The sequence below is a fragment of the Ambystoma mexicanum genome, chromosome 1p (genome assembly GCF_040938575.1).
Source record: "Ambystoma mexicanum isolate Mex_15411 chromosome 1p, UKY_AmexF1_1, whole genome shotgun sequence".
NCBI classification, from domain to species: Eukaryota; Metazoa; Chordata; class Amphibia; order Caudata; family Ambystomatidae; genus Ambystoma; species Ambystoma mexicanum.
Genome location: NC_090921.1, coordinates 992,507,243 through 992,533,675, shown reverse-complemented (window position 1 = coordinate 992,533,675; position 26,433 = coordinate 992,507,243). Strand labels below are relative to the sequence as shown.

General features: G+C 46.6%; 1 protein-coding gene across 7 annotated transcripts in view; it reads left to right on the top strand.

Annotated features, from left to right (window-relative positions):
• Positions 1 to 26,433, top strand: part of CNOT1 (CCR4-NOT transcription complex subunit 1) — a 2,171,110-nt gene that overhangs the window by 1,227,164 nt on the left and 917,513 nt on the right. For all 7 annotated transcript variants that reach the window (XM_069654650.1, XM_069654658.1, XM_069654642.1 and 4 more), the window contains one exon: positions 26,111 to 26,227. In XM_069654650.1, coding sequence (XP_069510751.1) covers positions 26,111 to 26,227 — 117 coding nt within the window. The remainder of the gene's footprint in view (positions 1 to 26,110; positions 26,228 to 26,433) is intronic.

Below are 26,433 nucleotides of genomic sequence, written 5' to 3'. Positions count from 1 at the left end.
TTTTTGTGGAGGCTTCCAGAAGATTCCCAGGCCTATCGCGCGAGGACCATGTCAGAGGAAAAGCATTTCACTCCCCTTTTGAGGATTTGCTGCGGCTTGCGAAATGTCTTCTCGGGCGACAACCATTCTGAGTGCCTTTACTGCCTGTACCTGACGCACAAGGTGGATTGTGCATTTTGCCAGGAGATAGTCCCTCGCACGATCGGCACAGGTGGCTGAATGAGTGGCTACAGGCCAATGTCTCTGCTCTGGGTGGGTCCCAGCAGCATGCCTCTCCCAGCTCCAAGAAGGCCAAGCGGGCTTCTCCCGCGGGGGTCCAACAGAAGGCTAAGCTCTGCGAGTCCACTGCCAACGGGAGCGCCGTTACTATGGGCTCCGCAGAGGCCAGGGCACGATCAATTTATCCGGCCTCCGTCAACGTTCAGGATCTTCGGCCAAAAGGAAGTCTTATCATCTGGGCAAACTCAAGGAGAGGCCCAAGTCCATTCTGATGGAGAAGACCAAGGGGGAGCGGGGCACGGACCCTCCCCTTACGGAGAAGGCCAAACAGGACAAGTCTCTGGCCCTGACTGTGAAGGCCCAGCTACACCCGGCGAAAGCCCAGCCTTCCATCGAGGGGGTGGCGGCATCTCTGGCAAAGGCCGCCAAGGCAGCGCCGCAGGGTGCAACCCCTAAGACAAGGGTGTCCCTTCCTCCCAGGAGGGAGGCAGCGTTCCAGCCCTTGGAGAACACCCTGGAGAAGATGATGCCGGTCATCTCCCCGAGACCTTCCCCACTGGAATAGAGGGTGTGGGGTGTGGTGGCCGTTCAAGGTATGGATATCTCACCAGCTCACTAAAGCTGAAAACCATCCAGGAGGAGGGAAACGTAGGGAGCAGGCCCTACGTCTGTCGCGCCGACGAAGGCGACAAAAGTGATGGCGGCAAGGACACTGTCTAGGAAGAGAAGCAAGGCGACGATGGCCTGGGCTCCCAGCCAGTGCCCCAGCTGCCTGTTACACCTGCACCTCAGCTGCCTCCCCCACCTCCGCTTCCTCCTAGAGACCTCTCGGTGGACCTCCTTTCGGCACTGCATACGCTGGCTGGTCTTTGAGATACAGACAAGGATGCCTATCACTCCGGTGGCCCCACCCGCAGCACCAATGACGGCCAACCCCCGTCCACGGGGGAGCCTCTGGCCAAGAAGAGAGTACACACTCCACCTCCTTGTCACCCTATGCCCCATATGCCCCATTTGCCCCCCCTGCACCTCAAGGGATGAGACGGACCCGGACACGGCGATGAAGGGCATGGACTACGATGGCGCGTTGGGGGACTGCCCATCTACTCCTCCCAGATCTTCCCCGCGGGGTGAGATGGGCTCTTTCCACTTGATAATCTCCAGAGCGTCAGAACCTTTTCAACTCGCTCCATAGGAGGAGGAGGGCTTCTTATATCTGAGCCGTGAGTCGAAGAGGAAGACCATCCTCTCGGTCCCACTCCTGGATGACATTTGGGACGAAGGTTTGTCTCTCATGAAGAAACCTTCCACGGCTCCGGCGAAGAGGGATCGCCTTGAGAAGTAGTTCAGGGTGCAGGACACCATGCCCAAGTGCTTGCGGGCCCAGCCTTCTCCGGACTCTGTTTTCCACGGCAGCCAAGAAGTCCCCGTGTGGTTCTTCCTCTGCGTCTTCCACCCCGCCGGACAGCAAGGGCAAGAAGTTTGATACGATGAGTCATCGATTCTGCAGCGACTACCATAAAGGCCGCCAATGCCCTCACCATCGTGGCTCGCTACGACCGGGAATTGTGGTTCAAGATCACTCCCATCCTGGACTTCCTTTGCCACGGCGAGAGGTCGGAAGCGCTGGAAATTCTGCAGGAATGTCGGGTGGTGTTGGATGACCACATCACGGTGGCCGCTGACATTGCCGACCCTGGGTTCTGCCAAATTGGAAACAGCGTTTGCCTTCGTCGCCGTGGCTGCCTCAAGGCCACCAACTTTCATCAGGACTTTAAGTCGAAGGTGCTGGGCATGCCCTTCGGGGACAATTTGTTGGGAAGACTGTGTATGAGTCTCTGCAGGCCATTAAGACGGAGATGGGGCGTGCTTTGGGCACGCCAACAACGGAGGCCGTCCTTTCGGTCCTCAGGCAGCAAATCCCAAGTATCCTCCAAGGGGTTTGGCGGGGGGCTCCTCTTCTTACCGCCAACCCTCCCGCTCTTCGGCACAGGAGACCAACTGGAGGAGGACGTTGTCGTCGCCAGGGTCCCCAAGGCGGCCTTCGACATCGAAGCATGATTCAACCGACCGTGGCGTCGGGCCCCCACCAGTGCACCCCTGTGGGAGGCCGGCTGGTGAACATAGTGTGTGGAAGACAATTTCCCACTGACTGTTGGGTGCTGGACGCTCTCGCCCAAGGACACACACTGGAATTTCAACTGAAGTGTCCCCAAATACCCGCGGTGGCCTGGCAGAAAAAACACGTCCCTCAGCTGATGGTGGAGGTGTGGGCCATGTTAAGGAAAGGCGCGCTAGAGCTCTTCCCAAAGAGGCTACGGGGCTCCGGTGTATACTCCAGGTACTTCCTTGTGAAAAAGACTGGAGGCCCATTCTCGACCTTCGTTGACTAAACAAATACATCAAGTCCCACCAATTCCGGATGGTTCATCTTCAGCATGTGCTTGGACAGCTGGAAGAGGGGGACTTCCTGTCGTCGTAGGACTTGGAGGATGCATACTTCCACATCACCATTCACAAAGGGCACTGCAAGTGCCTTTGTTTCATGGTGCAAGGGAAGCACTACCAATTCAAGGCCCTTCCCTTCGGATTGAAGTCGGTGCCAAGGGTTTTCACCAAGTGCCTGGCATCGGTGGCGGCAGCAGCGCTGCTGCGACTGCGGGGATCCACGTCTACCCTTACTTGGGCGACTGGCTCATCTGGCCAGTTCGAAGGACATCGCCGTCAGACATGTTGAGGACCGTCCGACTCCTGACTGATCTTGGGTTGTCGGTGAACTATGCAAAGTCCTGCTTGATTCCATCGCAGGACACGCGGTTTCTGGGGTCCTGACTCAACAGTGTTGTGCCTGGCGTCTCCGTTGGAGGAGAGGATAGCGGCCATCTTGGGCAAGGTACAACCCAGCTGTTGGCCCTGAAGATAACATGGGTAAGGCCCATAAAGTCCCTTCTCGGCATGGTGTCCTCATGCATATACCTCATTCGGCTGTCCAGGCTTCGGATGCGACCACTGCAAGAGTTCCTAGATGCCCTTTGCATACAAGTGACAGAGCTTCGCGGACAAGCTCACACTCGACCTTCCGTCGAGCAATACGGTGTGGAGACTGCAAGCACATCTGTCCGCAGGCATGTATTTCCAGACCCCACTGCATCAGGAGACTGTCACGAGTGATGCCTCCCTTGAAGGATGGGCAGCGCACATCGGAGGTCTTCATGCAAAGAGACCTGTGGCTACCGGAGGAGAAAATGTTGCACATCAATGTGTTGGAGCTGCAGGCAGTGTTTTGTGCCTTCAAGTCATTCTTCCCGTCCCTCAAGGGCAAGGTGGTGCAGGTCTTCACGGACAATACCACCACAGTGTTCTACATCCAGAAACAGGGGGGTCACCAGGTCTCCAGCGCTCTCCCGAGAGGTGCAGGATTTGGGGCACTGGGCCATCGCCCAGGGGATGTTACTCATTACTTTTGACCTGGCGGGAGTCAAGAACACCATTGTTGACTCCCTCAACAGGGAACTATGCTCTTGCCACAAGTGGGAGCTTCGGCGGTATCAAGTGGACAGTATCTTCCTCTAGTAATCAGTCCCCGGATCAACGTGTTTGCAATAGCAACAATCTCCAAATGCCAGAGATTCTCCAGCAGGTGCCACCACCCAAAGAACTTGGTGGATGCATTCTCCTTCCCATGGGAAGGCCTGTTCCTGTACGCATTCCCTCCATTGCCTCTCCTGCTGAGAGTCCATCAATTGAAACGGTTTCGATGCAGGATGATCCTAGTCGCCCTGGCGTGACAGGCAGATTTGGTACCTGGACCTTCTCAGCATGTCAATGACACCTCCTGTCAATCTGGAGGTCGTTGCGGATCTGCTCGCCAGAGGAGGCGCAATCCTAAATTCCGACCCGAAAGCCTCCCTCCTGCAGCCTTAGAGATCCGTTGGTACGAGCTACCAGCGGACTGCAGGGAGTTCCCTTGCAAGGGCCAGAGTGTCGTTGACTCTTAAATGCTACAGGCACAAGTGGAAACATTTCGAAACGTGCTGCCGGATGCAGAACATAACCCCCCCCCCGGGTCAAGCTACCGCAGAGCCTTCAAAACTTGTTGTCCTTGGCCAAGGTTGCAGGGCTGGCACACACGTCCAAGGTGCATCTGGCGGCTATCTCCCACTACACCAGTTCTCCGGCAAGTTCTTCTCTTTGGTCATATGTCTATTCAAGGTGTTCCTCGGAGGACTGTTTCTATTGTTACCGCCGGTGAATGCGCCTGCCCCGGCGTGGGAACTCAACATGGTACTGACGAGGCGCATGTAGGGTGGGGGGGCCTTCGAGCCTATGCATCAAGCACCTCTCGTTCCTTTAGTAGTTAACTGCTTTTCTGGTGTTCATCTACACTGCCAGGAGGGTAGGTGAGATCCAAGCCCTGTCCTGCAAGCGGCCCTATTGGACTGTTCAAGACACAATGGTGGTTCTACGGACGCACCCCTCCTTCATGCCAAAGCTTCAGTCGGTATTCCCCCTCAACAAACCTTTGGTGTTGCCTGTGTTTTTTCTGATACCTTTGTCGCTGGCTGAAAGGACTTGGCACTCGCTGGATGTGGCGCGTGCTTTGAAGTTCTATGTGGCACACACATGGTTTTTGGAAGACATCTTAACTTTTTGTGAACTTTGGTCCTGTGAACCATGGGAAAGCTTTGTCCAAGGCTTCCATTGCCAGGTGGCTCTCCGGCTGTATCACGCACTGTCACCAGTTGGGAAACTGACCGCTGCCTGGCAGTCCGAGAGCCCATTTCACTAGAGTGATCGCTGCGACAACAGCGTTCCTGTCTGGTGTGCCCCTGCTGGACATCTGCAGGGCTGCTACGTGGATTTCAAAGAACACCTTCACAAGATTCTACTGCGTCAACAGGGATTCGGGGGTGGGGGGGGTGGGGAGTCCAGGTTTGGCCAAGCAGTGCTACGCAACCTGTTCGCTTGAAGGTGAGCCTGTTCCGGAGGTGAGAGTATTTCTCTAGCATGGGGTCTGGCATGGATTCACATGCTCATGAATATTCCCTGTCGTCTGGCTGTGAATCCTCGGTAAAGAAAAAAATCAGTCCGTTTCACTTCTGAACTGTCTTTCTCCTAACATCCAATCACTGGCCTCTGGGGTCATACTGCCCTCTACCCAAGCCCCTCCTCCGCAGCCATCTTCAGATTTTTACCACACGTTCAAGTGTTGGGGGTCCTCGCATTATAGCTCTCGAGCTTTTACTGCGTTTTGCGATGTTCTTTTTTTTTCTGAGTTTTGTTCTATTTTTTTCAGTCAATCGAGCCTCACGCTCCACCGATCAACCTTCCGTTTAACGGGGACCCGTTTTGGGATTATTCAGCGCCCCTCAAGGGCAGATTTTCATCGAGTTTCTTCTTGGAGGATTCCAGCAGCTTCTTCGAGGTCTACACCACGTGTTATGGCAGAGTAGGAGGAGGACTCGGACTTTCTTCACGGTTTACCCCCGCTGCAACCTACAGAATGTCTTTCGGATGATGGACATTCCCTGTGCCTCTACTGCCTACATTCGGACCAGATGCATGTGGAGGACGACTGCGTGGCTTGTCGGGAGATGGTGCCGCGCACGCGGGCCAACTGATGCAAACACCTCAACGAGTGGCTGCAGGCCAAGGGCCCTGCTCTGGGTGAGTCCCAGAAGCATGCCTCCAGCACCTTCGACCATGAGCCAACGCTCAAGTTCTTCAAAGAGGAAGTCGGACCATCCTTGTAAGCTTTTGGAGAAGACCCAGACTGGGCCGACAGAAGGCCAAGGGGGAGCGGCGCCCCAGCCCTCCCTCTAAGGTGAAGGCCACGGACTCGGCCAGGACCACGAAGGCCCAGGTGGATCAGACGAAGGCCCACACTTCCCTCGAAGTAGTAGTGGCATCCTTCACGAATTCTGCAGGGGCAGATTCCCAAGACACGGCCTGAAGATGAGTACCCCTGCCTGCCAAGAGAGGGGGGGGGGGGGGGGAGTCCTTCAAACCCATCAAAAAACACGCCAGCGACAGGCACTGGTACAGATGACGATGGCAGCCTGGGGGATCTCCCGTCTCTGGCGGCCAGATCGTCACCGCCCATAGATTGGCTTCTTCCATGCCATGATCTCCAGGGCCTCAGCTATTCCAGCTTGTCCCAGAGAAGAGGGTTTCCTTTACCAGCGTCGGGAGGGGAATAGGAAGACAGTGCTGTCGATCCCATTATTGGATGACATTTGAGACGAGGGGCTGTCCTTCATGAAGAATCTTTTGTCGGCTCCAGTGAAGAGGGATCGCTACGAGAAGAAATACAGAGTGCCGGACTCTGCGCCCAAGTACTTATGCTCCCAGCCGTCTCCAGACTGTGGTTTCGGCGGTGGCCAAGATGCGGACTTCAGGCTCATCCTTGTCGGCAGCCTCCTGCCCCCCGGACGGTGAGGGGAAGAAATTGGATGCCAGTGGGCGAAGAGTGATCACGGCGGCGACCATCGTTGCTGACGCCCTCGCCATCGTGGCGCGTTATGACAGGGAACTTTGGTGCAAGGTGGCCCCCTGCTAGACTTCCTTCCCGACGACAAGAGGGCTGAAGCGTTGGAGATTCTACAGGCAGGCGAGGTGGCTTTGGACCGCGCCATTACAGTGGCCACAGACATTGTCGATATGGGATTCTGCCAAATGGGCAACCGCATTTGCCTTTGTCGGCGAGACTGGCTGAGGGCCACTCATTTCTGTTAGGCAGAATCCTGTGCAGTGCCCTTAGGGACCACTAACCACAATTAAGACTACAGGTGGCAATACAAGTTTTACCTTTGGTACAAGCCTGTACTACTATGTTAAAGTGGTAGCAGAGCAGCCAGGCTTATCTCGAGTATATGAGCAGTAGCAGAGATTACACAAAGGGACCACAATTACTGTGACTCGAGCAAACACTGACTCAAGGTTTCAGGTAAAAAATATAAGTACATTTATTTTTAAACCATTTGTTATAAACGCAACACTTCTATTCGAAAACCACACGTAAAATACACTACAACTAATCAATTCACTTTGTACGGTATACTTCATGGTAAGTACCCTGTGTTTTAGCGGACCGGTGTTATGCAACAAAAGACGTTACCGGCAATACACTTGCGATCACTTTTTGACAGTAATGACAGTTCGGTCTTACTAAAGAAACTGGGCAAAAACACACTTAGCACCTGAGATACCCAGAGAGAGTTGGGGGCAAAAATCGTAGGCAATACTTTTGTCAAGGCAGACAGAATCAGAGAACACTCTTAGACAGAGATTAAAAAGAGTCAATATGCCGGAGACCGTGTCAAGTGGAACAGAGTACCTGTTGTCGAGGATCACACAGTCTGATAGTTCACGATTCGGCATAGCCAGGAGTACTTAGATATTATCAACAGAGGAAGCAAAAGTTATAAGAAGGAGGGAAGATGAGGGCAAGCCTTTGAGGGGAAGAAAAGGGATTCGCCCAAATTCCTCAAGCAGAACACAGTACCTTATTCAAGGAAGAAGCTGGTGCCACAGCAGTTGTTCCTGGTAGTTTCCTGCAGACCCTCGGTTCCTGGGGCTTAGATTCGAAGGGGGAAGTCTGGGGGGGTCTGCACCACACAAGGCTGAAGCCAGCAGCAGCGACGGTGAATAAAAGGTGCGCTCCTTAAAAACAGGAGAGGCTCTTCAGATGGCTATCCGGACCACTACAGCAGGGTGCAGCGATTTCGACCACGAAGAGGATCCTCTGGCTGTAGAAGGAGCTGGTTAACCACCCAAGCTCAAGGGAAGAAGACTCCAGACTGGATCTTCTCTGGTCGTCGAAGGGTAGATAGCTCAGGACTGCAGCAGGGCTTCACCGGGACGGGATAGTTGCAGCAGTCGACGTCTTCTCTCCTTCTCTTTGGTTCATTATAGTTCCAGTGGCGACTCTGACTTCCAGACCAAGAGACCTGCCTTTTATGCGAAAAGCCCCCATTCACACAACCTGGCTGCCAATCACGCAGCAGGGGGGGTTTTCCGGCCCGGACAACCACCTCAGCCAGTCATGGCAAACTGCGACTTGGGTTTCCTAGGATACACTGTGCAGGGGGTGACTACAGCACTCCCTCACATAGAGCCCACCTGGACACCCAGGCGCCAAGAAGGGGGGCTTCTTTGCAGAAGCCCGCCAAGGCGGTCAACAAAGAAGGCAAACCTGGTTTGCCGCGCAAAGTAAAACACAAGAAGGACATTAACAAAAAGAAATGGCAAATAAACCCGACCGAAGCCAAAAGAGTATTTGGTCAAGCGGGTTTATTTTCAAGGCTAATATAATAGCCTGCAACAATACCACATTGATAAAGTATAATCGCGGTAGAAAAGTTAGGCTAGATAACACTGCCACCAGCCAAGTCTAAACAATAAAAGAACAAAACAAAGCTCAGAGGCACAGACAAAAAGGGATAGGAATTAACCCTTTCCAGTACTCCATGTAAGATGGGATTTACGGGGTCCGTAGTTTTAAATGACTACATAAAGTAAATGGCAACTTTACCTGTTTCTGGGGGACAGTAGTCCGCCCCAGAAAAATGGAGCCAGTGGGAAGTCTCAAAGACAACCCTGTGTCACTGCACTGATGGTGCTGTGTAACACACCAAAAGTGGGGTTCATGGGGTTGTGTGCTCCAGAGCCCAAGATCACACAAACCGAAAAACACTCATGGCAAAACGCATACAAGAGTGGGAAAAAGACTCACACTCTTACCAAGTGGAAAAGATAAACTCCAGAAATCCAGCAAAGCTGCTGGGGGATTCACTAGGTGAGGGAAATTAGCCATAGAATGAGAATTCTCCCTAACAGCCCAGTAGAAGCCAAGACTGCTCTACACCAGGCCTTGCCCGATCAGGTGGTGTATTGCATTACCCACTGTCAATCGGGGGCATCCAGCTTACCGGTACAGCTATTGCCCATTCAACCAGAGGGAGAGCAGCGACACTGGCTTTCCATGCAGGAGTGGCCATGAAAGATTTAGGCAGGGCGCCATTTGGAGCACGCTCCATACGTTCGCCAAACACTGCTGTCGAAGAGAAAATGCTAGAAGGGAGTCCGCATCAGGATAAGCTATCCTGCGGCACATGTTTTCGTGAGGTAGGAGCAGCCTTTGTTCCTTCCCTCCTTCACTTAACGTTCAACATGCATAATGTGTTAAGTCTTCTCTTGGGTACTAATTTTGACCTGATGTGTGCTTCCGTGAAGTAGGTGGCATGGTTCTACTGATTGGTATTCTATTCAATCATGTGAATCTATGAAAGACCCAATGCCGGAGAAGTCATAGTAACTTAACTTTAACTGTATTTCTCCAGCATTGCTATCTTTCCTAGATTCACAAGCAGACTCTCGCAGCCTCTGAAACGGCTGCTCCAAGGCCTGGCTGTCATTTATGCAGCCAATATACGGTTAAAATCTGAAGATGGTTGCCTGGGGTGGAGCTTACGCCCTGCCACCCCATTGATTCGGGCCATAAAGGACCAAAGTGAGTTGGAGGGACTACATAAGTGCATGTTTTATTAAACATTATGGGCAATCTTTATTGCTTTTATACATGGAAAAAATGTATTTCTGATTGTCATTCTGCTTAGAATCACATGCTGTGCATAGTCCGACATCCAGTGGTAACCGCAGAGTATTGCATCCTGTCTTTCGAAAATCAAAAGGGGACATCGACATGGGCGTGCCTTTAACACTATCCCTACATGACTTGTAGTGTACCCAAAATCCATCACGCGTTGAGGTGCCTCAGATTATTTTTTCCACCCAGATAACTGGTCGCCCTTATGCAGAGTTCGTTAAGAGCATTGCTATTGTCCAACGACCTTTGGTCGAATTATTCTATAAAATATATTTAATATCACCCCTCCCGTCCCTTGTCTCGACGGCGGTTCCAGTTTCTGCCGAAGACCTGCGAGATTCGACGGAAGGTGATCCGGGCGGCATTGCCGACCACGTGGTCGAGCCTTCCGCCGGCCTAGACGGTCGGGATAGTGGGGTCGGGGTGGACATTTCTTTTCAAACTGAAAATGCCTTTCCCTTTCTTCCCTCTTTCCCAGTTGGTCTTAGTCACTCTGTGTAACCTCGGCTATGGAGAGGACTCCATTTGGATTTTGCCCTATTTGTAACGGCAGATTCCCATGAAAGGATAAGCGCAGACACTGTAAGCTCGGCGCCCCAAGGCTTTGAAGGAGCGTAGAGTAAACCGATGGGCTGCTATCACTGAATGTGACGATGGCGAGAATGACTATCGGGTCTCCGAACCAGAGCTTGTTGACCTTTCGACGGAACAGAGAGTGCTAGGGACACTTTTTTGACGGAAGACTGAGGGAGACCCCTTTCCACCCCTAGACCGTTGTAGATAGTCAGTCTGGACTAGGGAAAAGTTTGAGGACTGCATGGAAAGGCTGGAAAAGTTTGTTTCACTTCCAGAACAACCTACACCAAGAAGGCCAAGGGAGGAAAGCCCTGCTAACCCTAGATCTAAATGCCCAATGCTTTTTGACCCCTCTTTAGAAGCGGACATATATAATTATGACCTTACTGAAGAAGACATTCTACCAGTTAAGGTAAGGAGAATCCTTTCTACAACGAGGAGGAAAATGAGCCCATTGGAGATGAGCCCATGGAAGGCTGGGGGGAGGACCCAGAATTGGGTGTCCCTCAACCATGGCAGTCCCCAGACCCAGATATTCTGGCCTTGGACTCTCCTCAGAACACCCTACAAGAAATCCTTCTCCTATTGATGATCAACTAACCATTTATGTAATGTTACGTAAAGCAGCCGATCACTTTAAAATTGCCACTGAAGAGGCAGCACCTGAAGCCAACTTCGTTGAGGATATACTCAAAGAGAAGCCTCCAACAGCCAAGCCATCCCTCTACTCAATTCGATAAAAAATGCCTTGCTCCATCTTTGTCTACAACGGCTCTTACGAGAGGTGTAAACCCAAGAATTGAAAAACTCTTCCGCCCTTCTCCATCGGACCCTCTATGTATTGGGTCCTTCCACCGCAGATTCTTTGTTAGTCAGTACCACAAAGAAAAGAGCAGGGATTCCTTTATCAACAGGCGAGGCTCCCCTTGGCAAAGAAGGGAAAAGCCTTTATGCCCTGGGTAAGAGGGTTAACACAGCGGCAGCGTACTCCACGCGTATCGCCAATAACACCACTCTATTGGTCAGTTACGCAGGTGCGCAATGGGCTTTAATACAAGAAGGCCCACAAGAGGCTCCAGAACCTCTACGGACCACCTACTTACCAGTGTCTCTGAAGGTAGGCAAGTTAACCAAAGTATTTAAAAAAACACTATGGATTCTGCTGAGAGCTCAGGACATTCTCTGCAAAAGACATGCGTGGCTTCGGAATTCAGGGTTTAAACCTGTAATGCAAGCGTCTCTTATAGAGGCCTTACAGACTGCGAAAAAAGAACATGAAACCCTAAAGAGTTTGGACCAAATTACTCGGAGACTTTCCACAAGGCGAGGATTTGGAAACGGAAGGTTTTTTTCGTGGCCAACGCTCCACTCACCAACAATACCCTTCAGGAAACAACTGGAACTCTCCACAGGGAACCAGTACTTACAATACCCCATACCCCCAAAGGGGACAGCGGCGTGGTAAGGGAAGAGGCAGGAACCCGACCCCCAGAGGTTCTCCTGCCTCAGGCTCCAAATGACTCGAAGATTCGGGTCCCCTCCCATGCCTCTCCAGTCAGGAGCCGGCTGACATCATTCCTGAAAGCATGGGAGGGAATAACCACAGACCAGTGGGTGCTAAAAACCATAGCCCATGGCTATTGTGTAGAGTTCAACAAATCCCCAAAATACAGACCTCCACGTCAACGAAGACTAACGCCAGAACATCTTTGCATACTTCTTCAAGAAGTCGAGATACTGAAACTAAAAGGAGCCATAGAGATCGTACCTCCATCACAGGTAAAGGAGGTGATTTATTCAGTGTACTTCCTTGTACCCAAAAAGGATCTAACCATGCGTCCTGTTCTAGATCTGCACCCAGCGAACAAGTTTGTAAAACCATAGAAATTTTGCATGGTCACCCTGCAGGAAGTAACTCCTCTGCTCACACAGGGGGATTACATGGCAACTCTGGGTATGAAAGATAGATACTTTTATATTTCAATGTTGCCAGCGCACAAAAAGTACCTCAGGTTTATGATAGAAAACAAACATTATCAGTTCAAGGTACTACCCTTCGGCACAGCATCTGCACCAAGGGTATTTACGAAGGTACTAGCAGTAGCGGCAGCACACCTGCGCAGGCAATGCATTCCAGTTTATCCTTACCTCAACGACTGGCTCATAACGGGGGACTCATACGAATCATTTGTTAGGGAGATCTCCTTTTGGCGGCTTCTGCCATGAAGCCCTTCTTTCAGCGCTGTTAGGGAGAATTCTCATACTATGGCTAATTTCCCTTACCTATAGAGTCCCGCAGCAGCTTTGCTGGATTTGGAGGGTTTGTTTTTTTCTCCTGCTAAGAGTGTGACTCTCTTTCCCACTCTTAGGAATATTTGCTACGTGTGTTCTAGGCTATTTTTTGTGTTTAATGTCTGAGGTTTATCTTACCCTCATAGGAACCATCTTTTTACACATGTTACACAGCATCCTCAGTGCAGTGACACAGGGGTGTCATAGTGACACCCAAACATAGACTCCATACCCTGGGACTGACTACTGCCTCCCAGGGCTTGTAAAGTCCCCATTGACTTTACTAGTCCATTTTTATGACACAAATCAGTACAACCCATCTTACTATGGAGGTACTGGGTAGGGTTAATAGTTTTTCCCTGGTGTTCATTTTCGAGAGGGTACCGTACAGTCCCCCTCTCAAAGGTTTCTGGCTGGTGGCAGTGGTTACTACCGTAAATATTCGACTGCAAATAATTCCCCATGGGATTTTCCCATTGTTCGCGGCTACCACATTTTCTGACAGCCTCTAACATACCGCTGGTGTATTTTAATATTAGCTTTACTCCGGTAGGTTTTATTTGCCAGAACTTCAATATAATTTCTTTCTTGTGTCTTTCTCTAAACTCCTAACCCAGGTCGGGGGATTCTTTGTTCGTCCTTTTGGCGGGCTTCTGCCAAGAAGACCTCCTTTCAGCGCCACCGAGCCAGGGGTGGGTCCATTGTGTGGGAGGGGGAGTAGAACCCCTGGACAGGGTTGCCTCAGCAACCAATGTCGCACTCTGTCCTGATAGGCTGGAGGGTCTCCCGCCAAGATGACCATTCCACTGTGTGAGTGACAGCTAGGCTGTATGTATGGGGATCATTTTGCATAAAAGCAGGGTCCTGAGGACTGGAAGAGCAAGACGTCGCCACTGGAACTAAGAAGCTGAAGAGGAGGGAAGCCAAAGACATCTACAACGACTGAACCACAGGTGAAGCCCTGCTGCAGCGTCTCACCACTTTTCTCCACACGACGAGAGAAGATCTTCATCTTCAGGAGCCTTCTTCCCTTGAGCTGGTGGGGCCAACCAGTTTGCCAATCACCTTCCTGGACCTGCCTTGGTCGATTCGCCAGTACCCTGTACTCTGAGACCGGCTAGCCACGCACCCTTCCACCCGGACAGCGATTTAAAGGAGCGTACAGTTTATTCGTCGGGCAGCACCACGGCTGGTTTCATCCCTGAGTAGTGCAGTAACTCGACCTTCCTCCACGACGAGAGTCCCTCTTCCTCTGCTGGATCACCCGAACTTCAGGAACAACTGCCACCACAGGAGCCACTTCTTCATATTAAGGTACTTTGTTCCGCCAGGCCGCCCTTTTTGCGTGGTAGTGCTTAGTGTTTTAAATCTTTTACCTACCTGTTGGGTTGGCCGCCCCTATCTTCTAAACACTGTCTTTCACCTTCTGCATCCACCTTTTCGAATCGTTAACCAGAGACTTGACTGCAGCTACAAGAACATTTTGCTCCTGGGCCCTTTGCCCTGTACCACTGACTCTGGCGCAGGCCTATTGACTCTGGCTAAATTTGTTAGAACTGCCTTCTCTAGATTGCTTCTCAACTAGAACTGCGTTGATGCACCTACTTCTTATAACCACCTTTTCCTTCCCACTTTTAAAACTTGTGAAGTGCCGTTTTGCTCGGTTTTCAGTTAAGTATTCTCTATGCTAAAGTACTGCCTTGCTTAAACCTGTTCACAAACGTATGGGAAGTGTTGCTAGGGTGCGTAAGAATATATTTCTGTATAACTTGTGATTTCCCTCCCTTGTGAGAAATTGCTAGAGTGCCATTTGTGTTTGGTTTTCACTGTGCCGTTGTGCTCAGTTTTCAATCTTGCTCAAACTTGTCTACAATTGAACTAGGGAGATGTGTATACTTTTCGTGGTTGATTTTAACTTGCTTTATTAACTGTGATTAATGTGTTTAACTAGAAGTGTGTAAAATAAATATATACATTTTAATACAAAGCTTTGGTCAGTGTTTCCTTGTGCCATAGTACTGTAGCCCTATTGTATAAACCCTGAATACTGCTCATCTCCCTCTTGAGATAAGTCTGACTGCTTAGCCGCAGCTACCAACTAAATCTTTGTGGTACAGACTGATAGCAAATGGGATTTATTTCTCATACCTGTAGTCTTAATCTTCTGTAGTGCTCCCTAAGGGAACTGCACAGGATTCTGCCTAACATGTCTGTCAAATACCCAAAAGATGATGGATCTTTTATTCAGCCTGGCTTTCTCTATCAACAAGAAAAGATGCAGCTTAGACCCCAGTGAAGTCAAACAATTCCTAGGGGCTCTAATAAAAAAAAAAGACAGCCTCATCTTCCCCTCCGAGAGGGTTCAAAACATGTTATTTCAAATCCTTCACTATGTAGCCAGTCGAGAGGTAACAGTATGCGAGGCTATGCATATGCTAGGAATGATGGCGTCCTGTATCTACTTAGTTCCTCATTCGCGCCTGTGCATGTGCCCAATGCAAGAGTGGCTAAGCAACTAGTGGTGTCAGGCCAACGGACAGTGGGACGATTTAGTAGTGGTCTTGCTGGCCCTAGTTCTCTCGCTGCGGTGGTGGTTGAGGGAAAACCTCTTGAAAGGAAAATCCTTCACCACCCCCGCGGTGGAAGCCACTCGAACTACAGATGCCTCCTTTTTAGGGTGGGGAGCCCACCTGCTCCAGCAGACCACAAGCGGAGTTTGGTCGCCAGACATAGCGTCCAACCACATAAACCTGCTGGAACTGCTGGCAGTGTTCAAAGCACTGAAAGCGTTCGAAACACAACTACAGGGAAAGACTATCCTAATCCTCAGACAGCACCACGGCCATGTACTATCTGAAGAAACAGGGAGGCACTCCTTCTCCAGGGCTGTCCAAACTGTCTCAGAACATTTGGAAGTGGGCTCTCAAACACATGTTCCTGTTATCACAACATGTTTCAGGGGAACTCCATCTTCTGGCAGACATACTCAGCACAGACTTTCCGTTGCCCAGGTAGTACAAATGGCGATTATACAGACCTCGTCGCCAACGTTTTCACACAATGGGGTTTTCCAGAGATCTATCTGTTCGCGACCCTGGAAAACGGCCAATGCCAAGATTGCACCTCCAGATACCCCCAGAACCGATCCAAGGGGAACGGACTATGGATAACAAAGTTCAGGGAAATTTCTCTATGCTTCCAAACACAGTTTGTCATCTGGTGTAACTCGAAGAGCAGCAACCCAATTGACTGCTCTCCCACTCATTGTCCTATACCTAACTCACCTACTTTATTCAGGCCTAGACTTCAAATCAATAAAGGTGCACCTAGCGGCACTTTCAGCATATACAACATCACCAGTGATTAAGGCTTTCATGGAAGGGGTAAAAAGAATTCACCCTCCCATTTCTAACCCGGCTCCCGGATGGGACCTAAATGTGGTGTTAACTAAGCTTATGGGAGCTCCTTTCGAGCTTATGCACAAAGCCTGTGCTTAAAGTCTGTGCTGTTTGCTGGACTGTTATTCTGCTCAACACGCCAGGTCTTCGTTGGGAACTTTCCAAAAAGGACAATTTCACCTTAATTGGAGGCCACGCCCTATTTACCCATAAGTCTACTAAAAGCATGGGCCGCGCGCATCAAGCCCGTGCTCAAGTCTGTGCTGTTTGGTGTTCGCTGACTCGTTGGCCTCAGACTCAGCCCAGCACGATAACATTTTGAGCCTTTATCGTGCTTCTAATGGGTACTTTTTGGTGCGTGAAGTAACTGAGGTCAACAAAAATGTACTGGAAATAAATTTTGTGTCAAGTTTCCCGACTAGGGCTTCTCTGGTAAGCGATATTTTATTAGCTTCGAGCAGGTGGAAGCTCGAGTTTTGGTCTGATAGTATACCAACACTTTGACACGGTTATCTCCTTTATTATGGCAAGCTGCCTGCGCAGCGGTCGCTGCATTGATTCAACGCCACTTACCATTACCAGCATTGAAACTGATTTAACGGTGTATACCAATAGGTTTTCTCATAACGATCCCGTTTACATCTGAAGTTCCGTTACAGAACCCCCCCCTCAAACGCTGCGCTGTGGACTCTTCTGCTCATTCAGTGCAGGTACACTTCTCGTCATGCAGATCGATAGCTGTGTCAGGCGACAGCGTCTCTCCACAGAAGGACGAGTTTGTATCTTCTGAGGATTCGAAACGAGCTACAGGAAAAAAAACCTTGTTCGAAATCACTTACTATAAATTCTATTGACAAGGAATCACTGAAATTTGAGCTAGAATCTATGGCTGACTTCGATCGCCAAGTTTGCCGCTCCATAAGCATGCTCACTCCCTTAGTGGTAAGGACCCATGAGAAGGAATTCCACTTAAATCTTTCAACATTCCGCATCATCTTTAGCAAGACTTAATACCCCCCCTGATGTCGATATTAACAAAGGAATCATACCTGCTCCATTACAATGTTCTCCTGAGCTAAACCAATTTAAAATGAATTATTCCCTACACGATTCCCTTAATAGGGACCACTCCTCAGATAACAACGAAGGGAGGTATCCCCTCACTTTTCCGGTGATAATAAAAATCCTAGACTTGTTAGATAAGGGACATGATTTATTGCATTTAGAACTGCATGAAATAAAATGTTTTATGCGACAAATCTCTTCCAAAATTGATCGCATTGAGAGCTTTATACTGGCTTGGGAATCCATTACGACACCAAAAGTAAAACCCTCCAATGTCCCAATAAGAATCCTGGGTTTCTGAATGTTGATAAAGGCACTGAGATATAATCAGACATATCCCCTTCCGTTAATTCCCTACCTATATCCAATTTTCTAAGCTATTTGAACACTGCTGTAAATCCTTATGTATGCCATTCTGAAGCATCAATAAAGGAATTAAAGTATTCCATTGACGATCTAAAATGTTCGATTACATTACTAAATAAGACCACTCAACAGGAATCTCTGGATAGTCCATGGGTGCTCTTGAAGGCAGTGGAACAAATTGAATAAGTGAATCCCTGCATTAGCATTCAGGAGAGCACAGGTTTCATTTCTCGCCGCTGTTATGGAGAATTCTCATAAATGGTTGATTTCCCTTACCTATTGAGTCCCTCAGAAGCTTTGCTGGATTTCTAGGATTCATTTTTTTCACCTGGTAAGAGTGTGAGCCTTTTTTCCCCCCACTCTTACAGGTGTTTTGCTATGTGTGTTTTGTATGATCTTGGGCACTGGAGTCTCACCTACTCCAGGGCACCATATTTTTCATGTGTCTTACACAGCACCTTCAGTGCAGTGACACAGGGTTGTCTTTTAAACTTTCCACCGACTCAATTTTCTGGGGCTGACTACAGTCCCCCAGAAAAGGGTAAAGTTGCCAATAACTTTACCTTAGTCGCTTTAAACCACAGACCCGTACACCTAATCTTCCGTGGAGTATTGGAAAGGGTTCATTCTTATCCCTTTTTGTATGTCTCTTGGGGCATTGTTTCACTCCCTTTACATTAAGGCTTGGCTGGTGGCAGTGGTATCTACCCAACTTTTCTACTGCGATTATCTTATATAAACTTGGTAATGTTTTAGGCTATTAGCCTCAAACATAAACCCGCTTGACCAAATAAATTTTATTTTGGCTTCAGCCGGGTTTATTAGCCATTTCTTTTTGTTAATCTTTCACGTGTTTTACTCTGCACGCCAAACCAGGTTTGGTCCCTTTGTTAATCGGTTTTTCGCGGGCTTCTGCACATAAGTCCGCCTTAAGGCGCCTAAAAGTCAAGGTAGGCAGAATGTGAGAGAGGGGTTTTAGGACCCCTGCCATGGGTTCCCTTGGTAACCCAGTCACGCTCTTGTCTGATTGGCTAAGGGGACTGGCCTTGCCAGGCCAGCCACCCTGCTGTGTGATTGACAGCCAGGCTGTATGAATGGGGGAAAACTGGATAAAAAGCAGGTCTCTGGGACTGGAAGAGCAGAGTCGCCACTGGAACGAAAGAACCAATGAGGAACTGGAAGAGGACCCCTACCACGACTGAACCGCCCAGTGAAGCCCTGCTGCAGGTCCGAATCGCCGGAATCTGACAGAGAAGATCCTCCTGGTTACTTCTTCCCTTGAGCTGGTGGGACCAACCAGTTCACCCAAACTGCAAGCCAGGACTCCTCCTCTGGTTGAATTCGCTGTACAGAGCTACAGTGGGTCGGATAGCCAGGAAGGTCCGACCCTGCTTGGGTTTTAAGGAGTGAACCTTTTATTTGTTGTTTGGCGCTTCTGCTGGTTTCTTCCCTGGATAGTGCAGGACCCTCCAGTCTTCCTAATTCTGATCAGTCCGACATTCGCTTCAGGAACCGCACGCCTGCAGGAACTACCAGGAACGTCTGCCTCAGCTACATCCCCTCTCCATTTTAAGGTACTGTGCAAATACGGTTGTGCGTTTCGTTCAGCCGCAGTGAAAGTGTTTGAAATCTTTCTCCAGTCCGAGGGCTTTTCCTTCTCTTCTTTGAACTAACTTTTCGACCAACCAACCTCATCCGGAAACCTTGCCACTAACTTTACTGAAAACTACCCTGAACTGTATTATCTTGAGCAAAAGACTTTTGCACCATTGAATTTGGCCCTAGGCATTTTCTATCTGATTTTATCATTGTAGTCTCTCTTGTTCGCTTAATTGGAGTACTTACCTGTTGGTGTGGATCCATTTCTGTTAACTTTTGTCTTTCGCTCCCTTTTAAATTGCTGGAGTGCCATTTTGCTCCCACTTAATTTTGTGAGCTTAACTTGTCTGGAATTTAAGGGAAGTGGTGTGGTGTGATGTATTAATATAGTGATTTTTAGACTGCTTAGAATAGTGTAATGTTATACAGCTGAAGAGTGAAATAAATGTATATTCTTTTACTTGAAAACCTTGAGTCATTGTTTGCCTGAATCATAGTAATTATTGTCCTTTGTGTAACTATTTGATACTGCTCATGCTCTGCTATTGCTACCACTTTAACTGTGTAGTACAGGCTTGTACCAAAGGTGAAAGTGTACTGTCACTTGTAGTCTTAATTGTAGGGTACTGCATATAATTCTGCCTAACAGCGGCTCCAAAGAAATGCACTTGCAAGCCCTTAAATGAACTGCTAAAAGCTATAAAGAGGCTAGACTTTGCTCTAATTCCATTTAAATTGACAATAAATTGTCACGGGGAGTGTAAGGCTAAAATAATTACAGTGCCTAAATCTGCTATGCTAAGTGGAAACTCAAAGGATCCCATAGACGTGGCTCAATTATCAAGAGAGCCAAGCAGCACTATTACCTCTTGTAACGAATACTGGGATGGCGACACCCTCTCGAACACAACAGTTGACCCGACCGCCTCCACGTATCTCTGACAAGAAAATAAATCAGTCCTGCTAAAATTAAATCATCCTGCTTAGTTGGTACTCTCGTTAATAAAAAGCCCAAAGGAGCAAATGAATGTATCCAACCTAACGATATTCCACCTTAATTTGACAAGAAAACTAAAAAAAAAACATATATGCATACTTTCCGGTAAGTGGTAGGAGTTGCACTACTGCTGTACATTCACGTGCAGAAGAGGAAAAACTTGAAGCATGCATTCTTCCACCCATACTACCACAAATTACAGGAAAAAGGAAATCCTATTCTGAAGTATGTATTACAGGGGTATCCAATGTCAATGTTCCAGCTCCTTTTACTAATAGGAATGTTACTATTAACGGGCGAGTAAAGTGCACACCTTACCTAACATAGATCTTCGAGTTCATGCCCTTTGGAGGAGTGATTCCATCTAACAATAAAAAAGATGACATCGTACAAAGGCACGGCTCTTGGGTATCTAAGGAATGTATGAATGTTGAATTAAATGATGAGCGCTACTCCCCTTGAAATCTTAAACCTAAAGGTTGTACAGATGGGAGTGCCTCTTTTAGAAGCAGTTAATACACATGCAGCAAAATATCCAATCCTACTACCAGCATCAGCAGACAATACTTCTTGGATACCTGAGATAGGCCTCCCCAAGTCACAGATCTTTTTGCCCCCTTTGGGTAATGCAGATACAACCATTCCTTCGAAAGTCAAAACCGTATCTAAAGGGGATTTCATTATTGGCCTTGAAGGCAGCTCAGAAGCCCTTGGATCAGCCCGTATTAATCGTTCATACTTTCTTGCATTGTTATCCCGAATTCCACAATTAAGGATAATCGGGTCAGAGGATCTAACAAGAGTTTCCTTGGCAAGATGGAATAATCACCGTATGATATGCTATCTTCCTTCTGAAGCAATATTGAAATTTATTTGGTCACAGTGAGATTAAAGAACAAGGGCTTTCCTTATTCAGTTTTGCAAATGAAAATGCTGCTCAAGAATTCATATATCTCAAGCCAGTCGTAATTCCTAAGGGGGGGGAGGGGTGACCCAAAACCTTAATAGTGCCAACGACACAAATTCATCAATTGCTGGCTTGCTGAATTCAGCTGGCAAAAACAGACTTGTCCTGGCTAGAAACCCATGTTGAGATTGATACTGAACTCTACAACTGATGTAGATCGAGCACAGCCATTAAGTAATGAACTGAAGATCACCTCATGGAACTCATGTGGGTTCCACAATTTACTTAAATGGTTTAATACCCTAGGTACTCTTGACTATCCCAACATCTTTTTGTTGCAAGAAGCGATGAAAATGGATAATCTTTTGCTCACAGCTTATACTACTTATTATTCTGTGGCCAGTAGACTTAATTGCAGTCGCCCTTCTGGTGCACTTGCAATAGCGATAAATAACATTAGATCCAAATATCAACTTGTTTGGAAATCATCTTTTGGGTGTTTGGTTGACATTGAATAATAGGAATTATTAATCGATCTTACTAATAAGTTTATATTGGAACCCTGCTACTACTGTTATTGAGACCATGTTAAATGACTTGGATAACTGTCTGGAAACCTCTCTTCATTTAATTGGTTCCTGCAAAATAATTATTGGGGGAGATTTCAACTCTGAATGCAAGTCCTTTGTCTCTATCTATCTGACCAATAGCCCATCTTCAGTTAAAATGAGAGGCGCAATCTGGAAATCATACTTCCAAGACTGGGATATTGAAATTGTGGAGAATACCACCCCCAATTTACTTGGAGTAGTGGTACGAATGACTCCATGATTGACTGTGTATCACACACCATGTCTTCTATAGCAAGCCCAATTTTATTTAGTGCCATTTATATATGGAGATCATGCGCAACTAACGATCTGTCTAAAAATTGATTGCTCCCTGCTGGTTATTGACCACTCATTGGTCCTTCCGGAACTCCATCGTGACTCCATATCTCTGAGATGGAATCCTGGCCTCTGACAATTTGTTGAATGTGTCGCTGTACAAATTAAAAAGAGCAATATGAATTTACTTGGGTCGATTTCTATCATGGAGACCATGTACACAAAAGTAATAAAGTTCTATTATACTTTAGTTCTAAATATGCCAACAAAACAGCTCCCTATCTTCATTATTTTGATTCCTCTTGTAAGAGGCTAAAAAGAGAAAAGAATAGAGAGTTGAGGAGATTGGGAAACCATGAATTATACACACAATTATCATTTTTTGCGTAAACGGGTGATATTCCAATACAAACACAAGTTGAGACATGTGCGTATTTTGAACCATAATCAGGTTAACGGCGCTTTGGTCAAGACAATTTGCAAACACGACACAAGGGTGATTTGGCAAATGATAAAAAGCTCTAATCATCAAAAGATTGCTCCATTGTCTAATTGTATTTCTGAGAAGACATGGAATGAATAAATTGCGAAGAAGTTTTCACACCCCAAAGAATTCTCGAATATATCAATTCCGTCAGCATTTTATCCCAAGGGTGGGCGATACCAATGGACCACTAATATTATAATATGGGCAATTGGCAAATTATCCTTTTCCAAATCCTCAGGACCAGCCTTGTGTATTTAAATCTGACCCAATTCTATGGTCAACAATTCTCAAGTCTAAATTTGACATGGTAGTCAATAATAGATTTGTACCGAAGTCGTGGACAACTTCCAACATTATCCCCATCTTTAATAAGGGTGACCCTTCTTTACCTCAAAATTATTGGCCCATTGTGTTAAACACAGAAGCAAAAATATTTTCAATCTTGCTTCTACACAAACTGGAATCTTATATTGAGAAATATGTTTTTTGTTCAAAATTCCAAACTGGATTTAGGAAAATGATGGGTATTTCCCTCAATGCCACCATCATGGCCCATGTGATGGCGGTGCGAAATTTAAAAAATGTGAATCCTGTCTATATTGCGTTAATGGACATGTCTGAAGCTTTTGGTTGTGTAGTACGAAATCTTCTTTGGTCTAAAATGGTAAGGTTAGGATTCCACCTGAACTGATTTACTGCTTTATAAAGCTGCACACAGACACATTTTATAGGGTGAGATTTTCACCTGATGGATTAACGACAGATCCTATTAAGACTTTCCTTGGATTGAAGCAGGGCTGTAACCTTGCAGCCACTCTTTTCAATCTATTCATTGCAGACATGGATGAAGTTTGGAGTGATAAAAATCTATTTTCGACTAAATTGGGTTTTCTACTGCTGCAATGGCATGCCTTTGCAGACAATATCATCTTTGGCCCAACACCAGCAGGACTACAAACTAAATTAGATTTATTTCAAGGCTTTGCAAAAGCTCATAAGGCCAAATCCTATTAAAACAGCGATAATGAGATTTGGCTTAACCAACAAAAATAAGGCTATCATTGGCAAATATTAGATCCATAGATTCCTCTTATTTCAGAGTCAATATACCGTGGCTACCATCTATGCAGAAATAATTTGATTACATCTTGGGCTGATTTATTAAATCTTAAAGCCCGATAATTACTTTCTCAGCTCAAAATAATTTTTGCTAAATATTGCAAATGTTCGCTGGTTCCTCTCATAGATTTTTTTCACTCTCAAAGTCGAAAGTGTGCTTTTGTACACCCTTGATGTCTGCTTATTAGATTTGAATATGTTCCTGGATAGTCTACAAGGCAAGCTGTTGAAATCTGTAATGCACTTACCTGTTGCACTGCCTAATTGTTTAATCAGACAGGAATTGGGTCTAATTGCATTGTCATCTAGAAGGAATTGGATACAATTGAGTAACTATAACAAAATGTGTTGTCCGCCAACTAATTGTTTATATGTGGACTTGCAAATTAATCTGTCTATGAAAAATGTGTTACGTAACTTAAATCAACGAGCAATGCAGTCAATGTTAGCTTAGGTTAACCTTACAAAAGATGATATATGTTTAAGACCTGGCTATGCAAAGATGAAAGTTTACCAGTACGATTGGTGTAAAACCCTTTCTGAATCATGTACCTATAAAACATATAAGGAATATGCACGTTTTACCAAAAAACAAATTCCTCGATACAAATACATTGAGTCGTTCCCTTGTAATCATACCAGAAATTACTACATGAGGTTTAAATTTAATCGATTTTATACAAAGGAAAGATCTGGGTGCTGGAATAAGGCGAAATGATCAATTTAAAATGTCGTTTTTATCCTTCTGATGAGCCTGTAGAAATGCTGAAACACTTAATTTTTTATTGACCTTATTTTGAATCCAAGAGAACTAATTTGTTTATCAAATTCTTTAACATTGAATTTGTAGGCTGTCTTGAAGCTTTTTGGGCAAGATTGATGTATGGTAATTAGGCTTGCGATGTATGCCCTTGTATAGTTTCTAAAACATATTGAAAATTAATTACTAACTTATGCAATGTAATGATGCCATGATTTAATTCTTTTATTCTGACTTTTAAAGAAATGTTAAATGTAAATGTATGAATTGTACTATTTTGAATAATTGTTTTTAAAATAATTTTGTAAAGGTTCATATTATGAATCATAGACAAACAAAAGCAAGTCTTAAGAACTTAACCCTCAAGACTGCTTTTTTAATAGCAATCACCTCCATTAGAAGGGTAAGTGAACTGCATGCGCTCTCTATTCCAGATCCTTCTGTAACAGTTCACAAAGACGAGGTGGTTTTGCGCACTCACCCTAGATTTGCGTCTAAAATCATTTCCAAGTTCCATGTGAACCAGTCAATAGAGCTACCAACGTTCTTTCAAAATCCCTCAAGCATGGGGAAAGAACCCTGCACACACTGGATGTACGCAGAGCCATCATGTTCTATATGGAAAGAACTAATCCACTAAGGAAGACTAATCTGCTTTTCGTCTCTGTGGCCACAGGAAAAGGAGATGCAGTCTCCAAATCCACTATTTCTAAATGGATTGTCAATTGCATTACACTCTGCTGCTATCTTGCTAAGAGAGAACTGCCCTTCAAGCCTAGAGCACATTCCACTTGAGGAACTGGGGCGTCCATAGCATTCATAGCAAATGTTCCCCTTGAGTCCATTTGCAAAGCGGCAACCTGGAATGCTATACACACCTTTACAAAACACTATTGCCTTGATACTCATTCTAGATTTGATTCTCAGGTGGGACAGGCAGTACTAAGACATCTTTTCACTACTGTTCCTTCTCACAACCCACCTCCAACTCCGGGTACTGCTCGCTAGTCTATGCACAGCATGTGATTCTAAGCAGATTGACAAACCTCAGAAGACATGCGTTACTTACCGTAAAAACATTTCTGATGGTATCTTCTTAGATTCACATGCGCCCACCCTTCCTCCCCGCTCGGATGGAAGGAACAGACTTTTTACCACTTTCTCTCTTTTCTGTACTCACTCACGATAGTCATAATGCTCCCTCTTGGCAGAAAAAAATACAATAGGAAGGACCTCGATGCATGAGGGATCTTGGGTACACTACACGTCACGTAGGGATAGTGTTACAGGCACGCCCATGTCGACGTCCCCTTTCGATTCTCGAAAGACCAGATGAAATACTCTGCAGTTACCATTGGATGTCGGGCTATGCACAGCATGTGAATCTAAGCAGATACAACCATCAGAAATGCTTTTACGGTAAGTAATGCATGTCATATAGATTTATTTTTAAATTACTCAGGATTCCCAATTTGACAACGGAATATTCAAGCATGTGAATCTATGAATGAAAACCAATGCTGGAGAAATGGTTACAGGTAAGTAACTAAGATATCTTCAAGATGAGCAATCTGTAATCTTGGTGTATCCTAAGGTAGCCCTTTCTTATGGATCATCTTAAAGCAGTCCTAGGTTTGCCATTGTGATGCCAGGACAATTCTGGTAGGCCCTAAAGTGTTTCATTGTCTTCATGCCAATATGCCTCTAGACTGTGTCACTGATTGCTCTAATACACTCAATTGATGTGGTCGGTTTTGCTGGTCACCTCTTCAAGAAATATCATCTTTGTTTTAATCCCCCTTCTTAAAGTTATGTTTCCATTTTTCTGAAGGTTCTTCTTACGTCTGACAAAGCTGCTGCAAACTTCTCAGATCGATCATTGTTGAAAAATCTGGGTCACTGGCTTGGAATAATCACCTTGGCCAAGAATAAACCAATTCTGCACACGGTGAGTTAATAGCTTGTCCACTTTTACTGGCATAAAAGGAGAGGGACGTTTGGGATTCCAGTGTTCTAGCGGTGTTGTCAACCCAAAACTGTAAGCAATGCAAAGTTACTTAATTACATTAATGCATATTTTTTAAATTGATTTTCAATGTTAATAAAATTGTGCCTAATATGTAGTGAGCCACAGTGTATTCAATTTTTACTAGC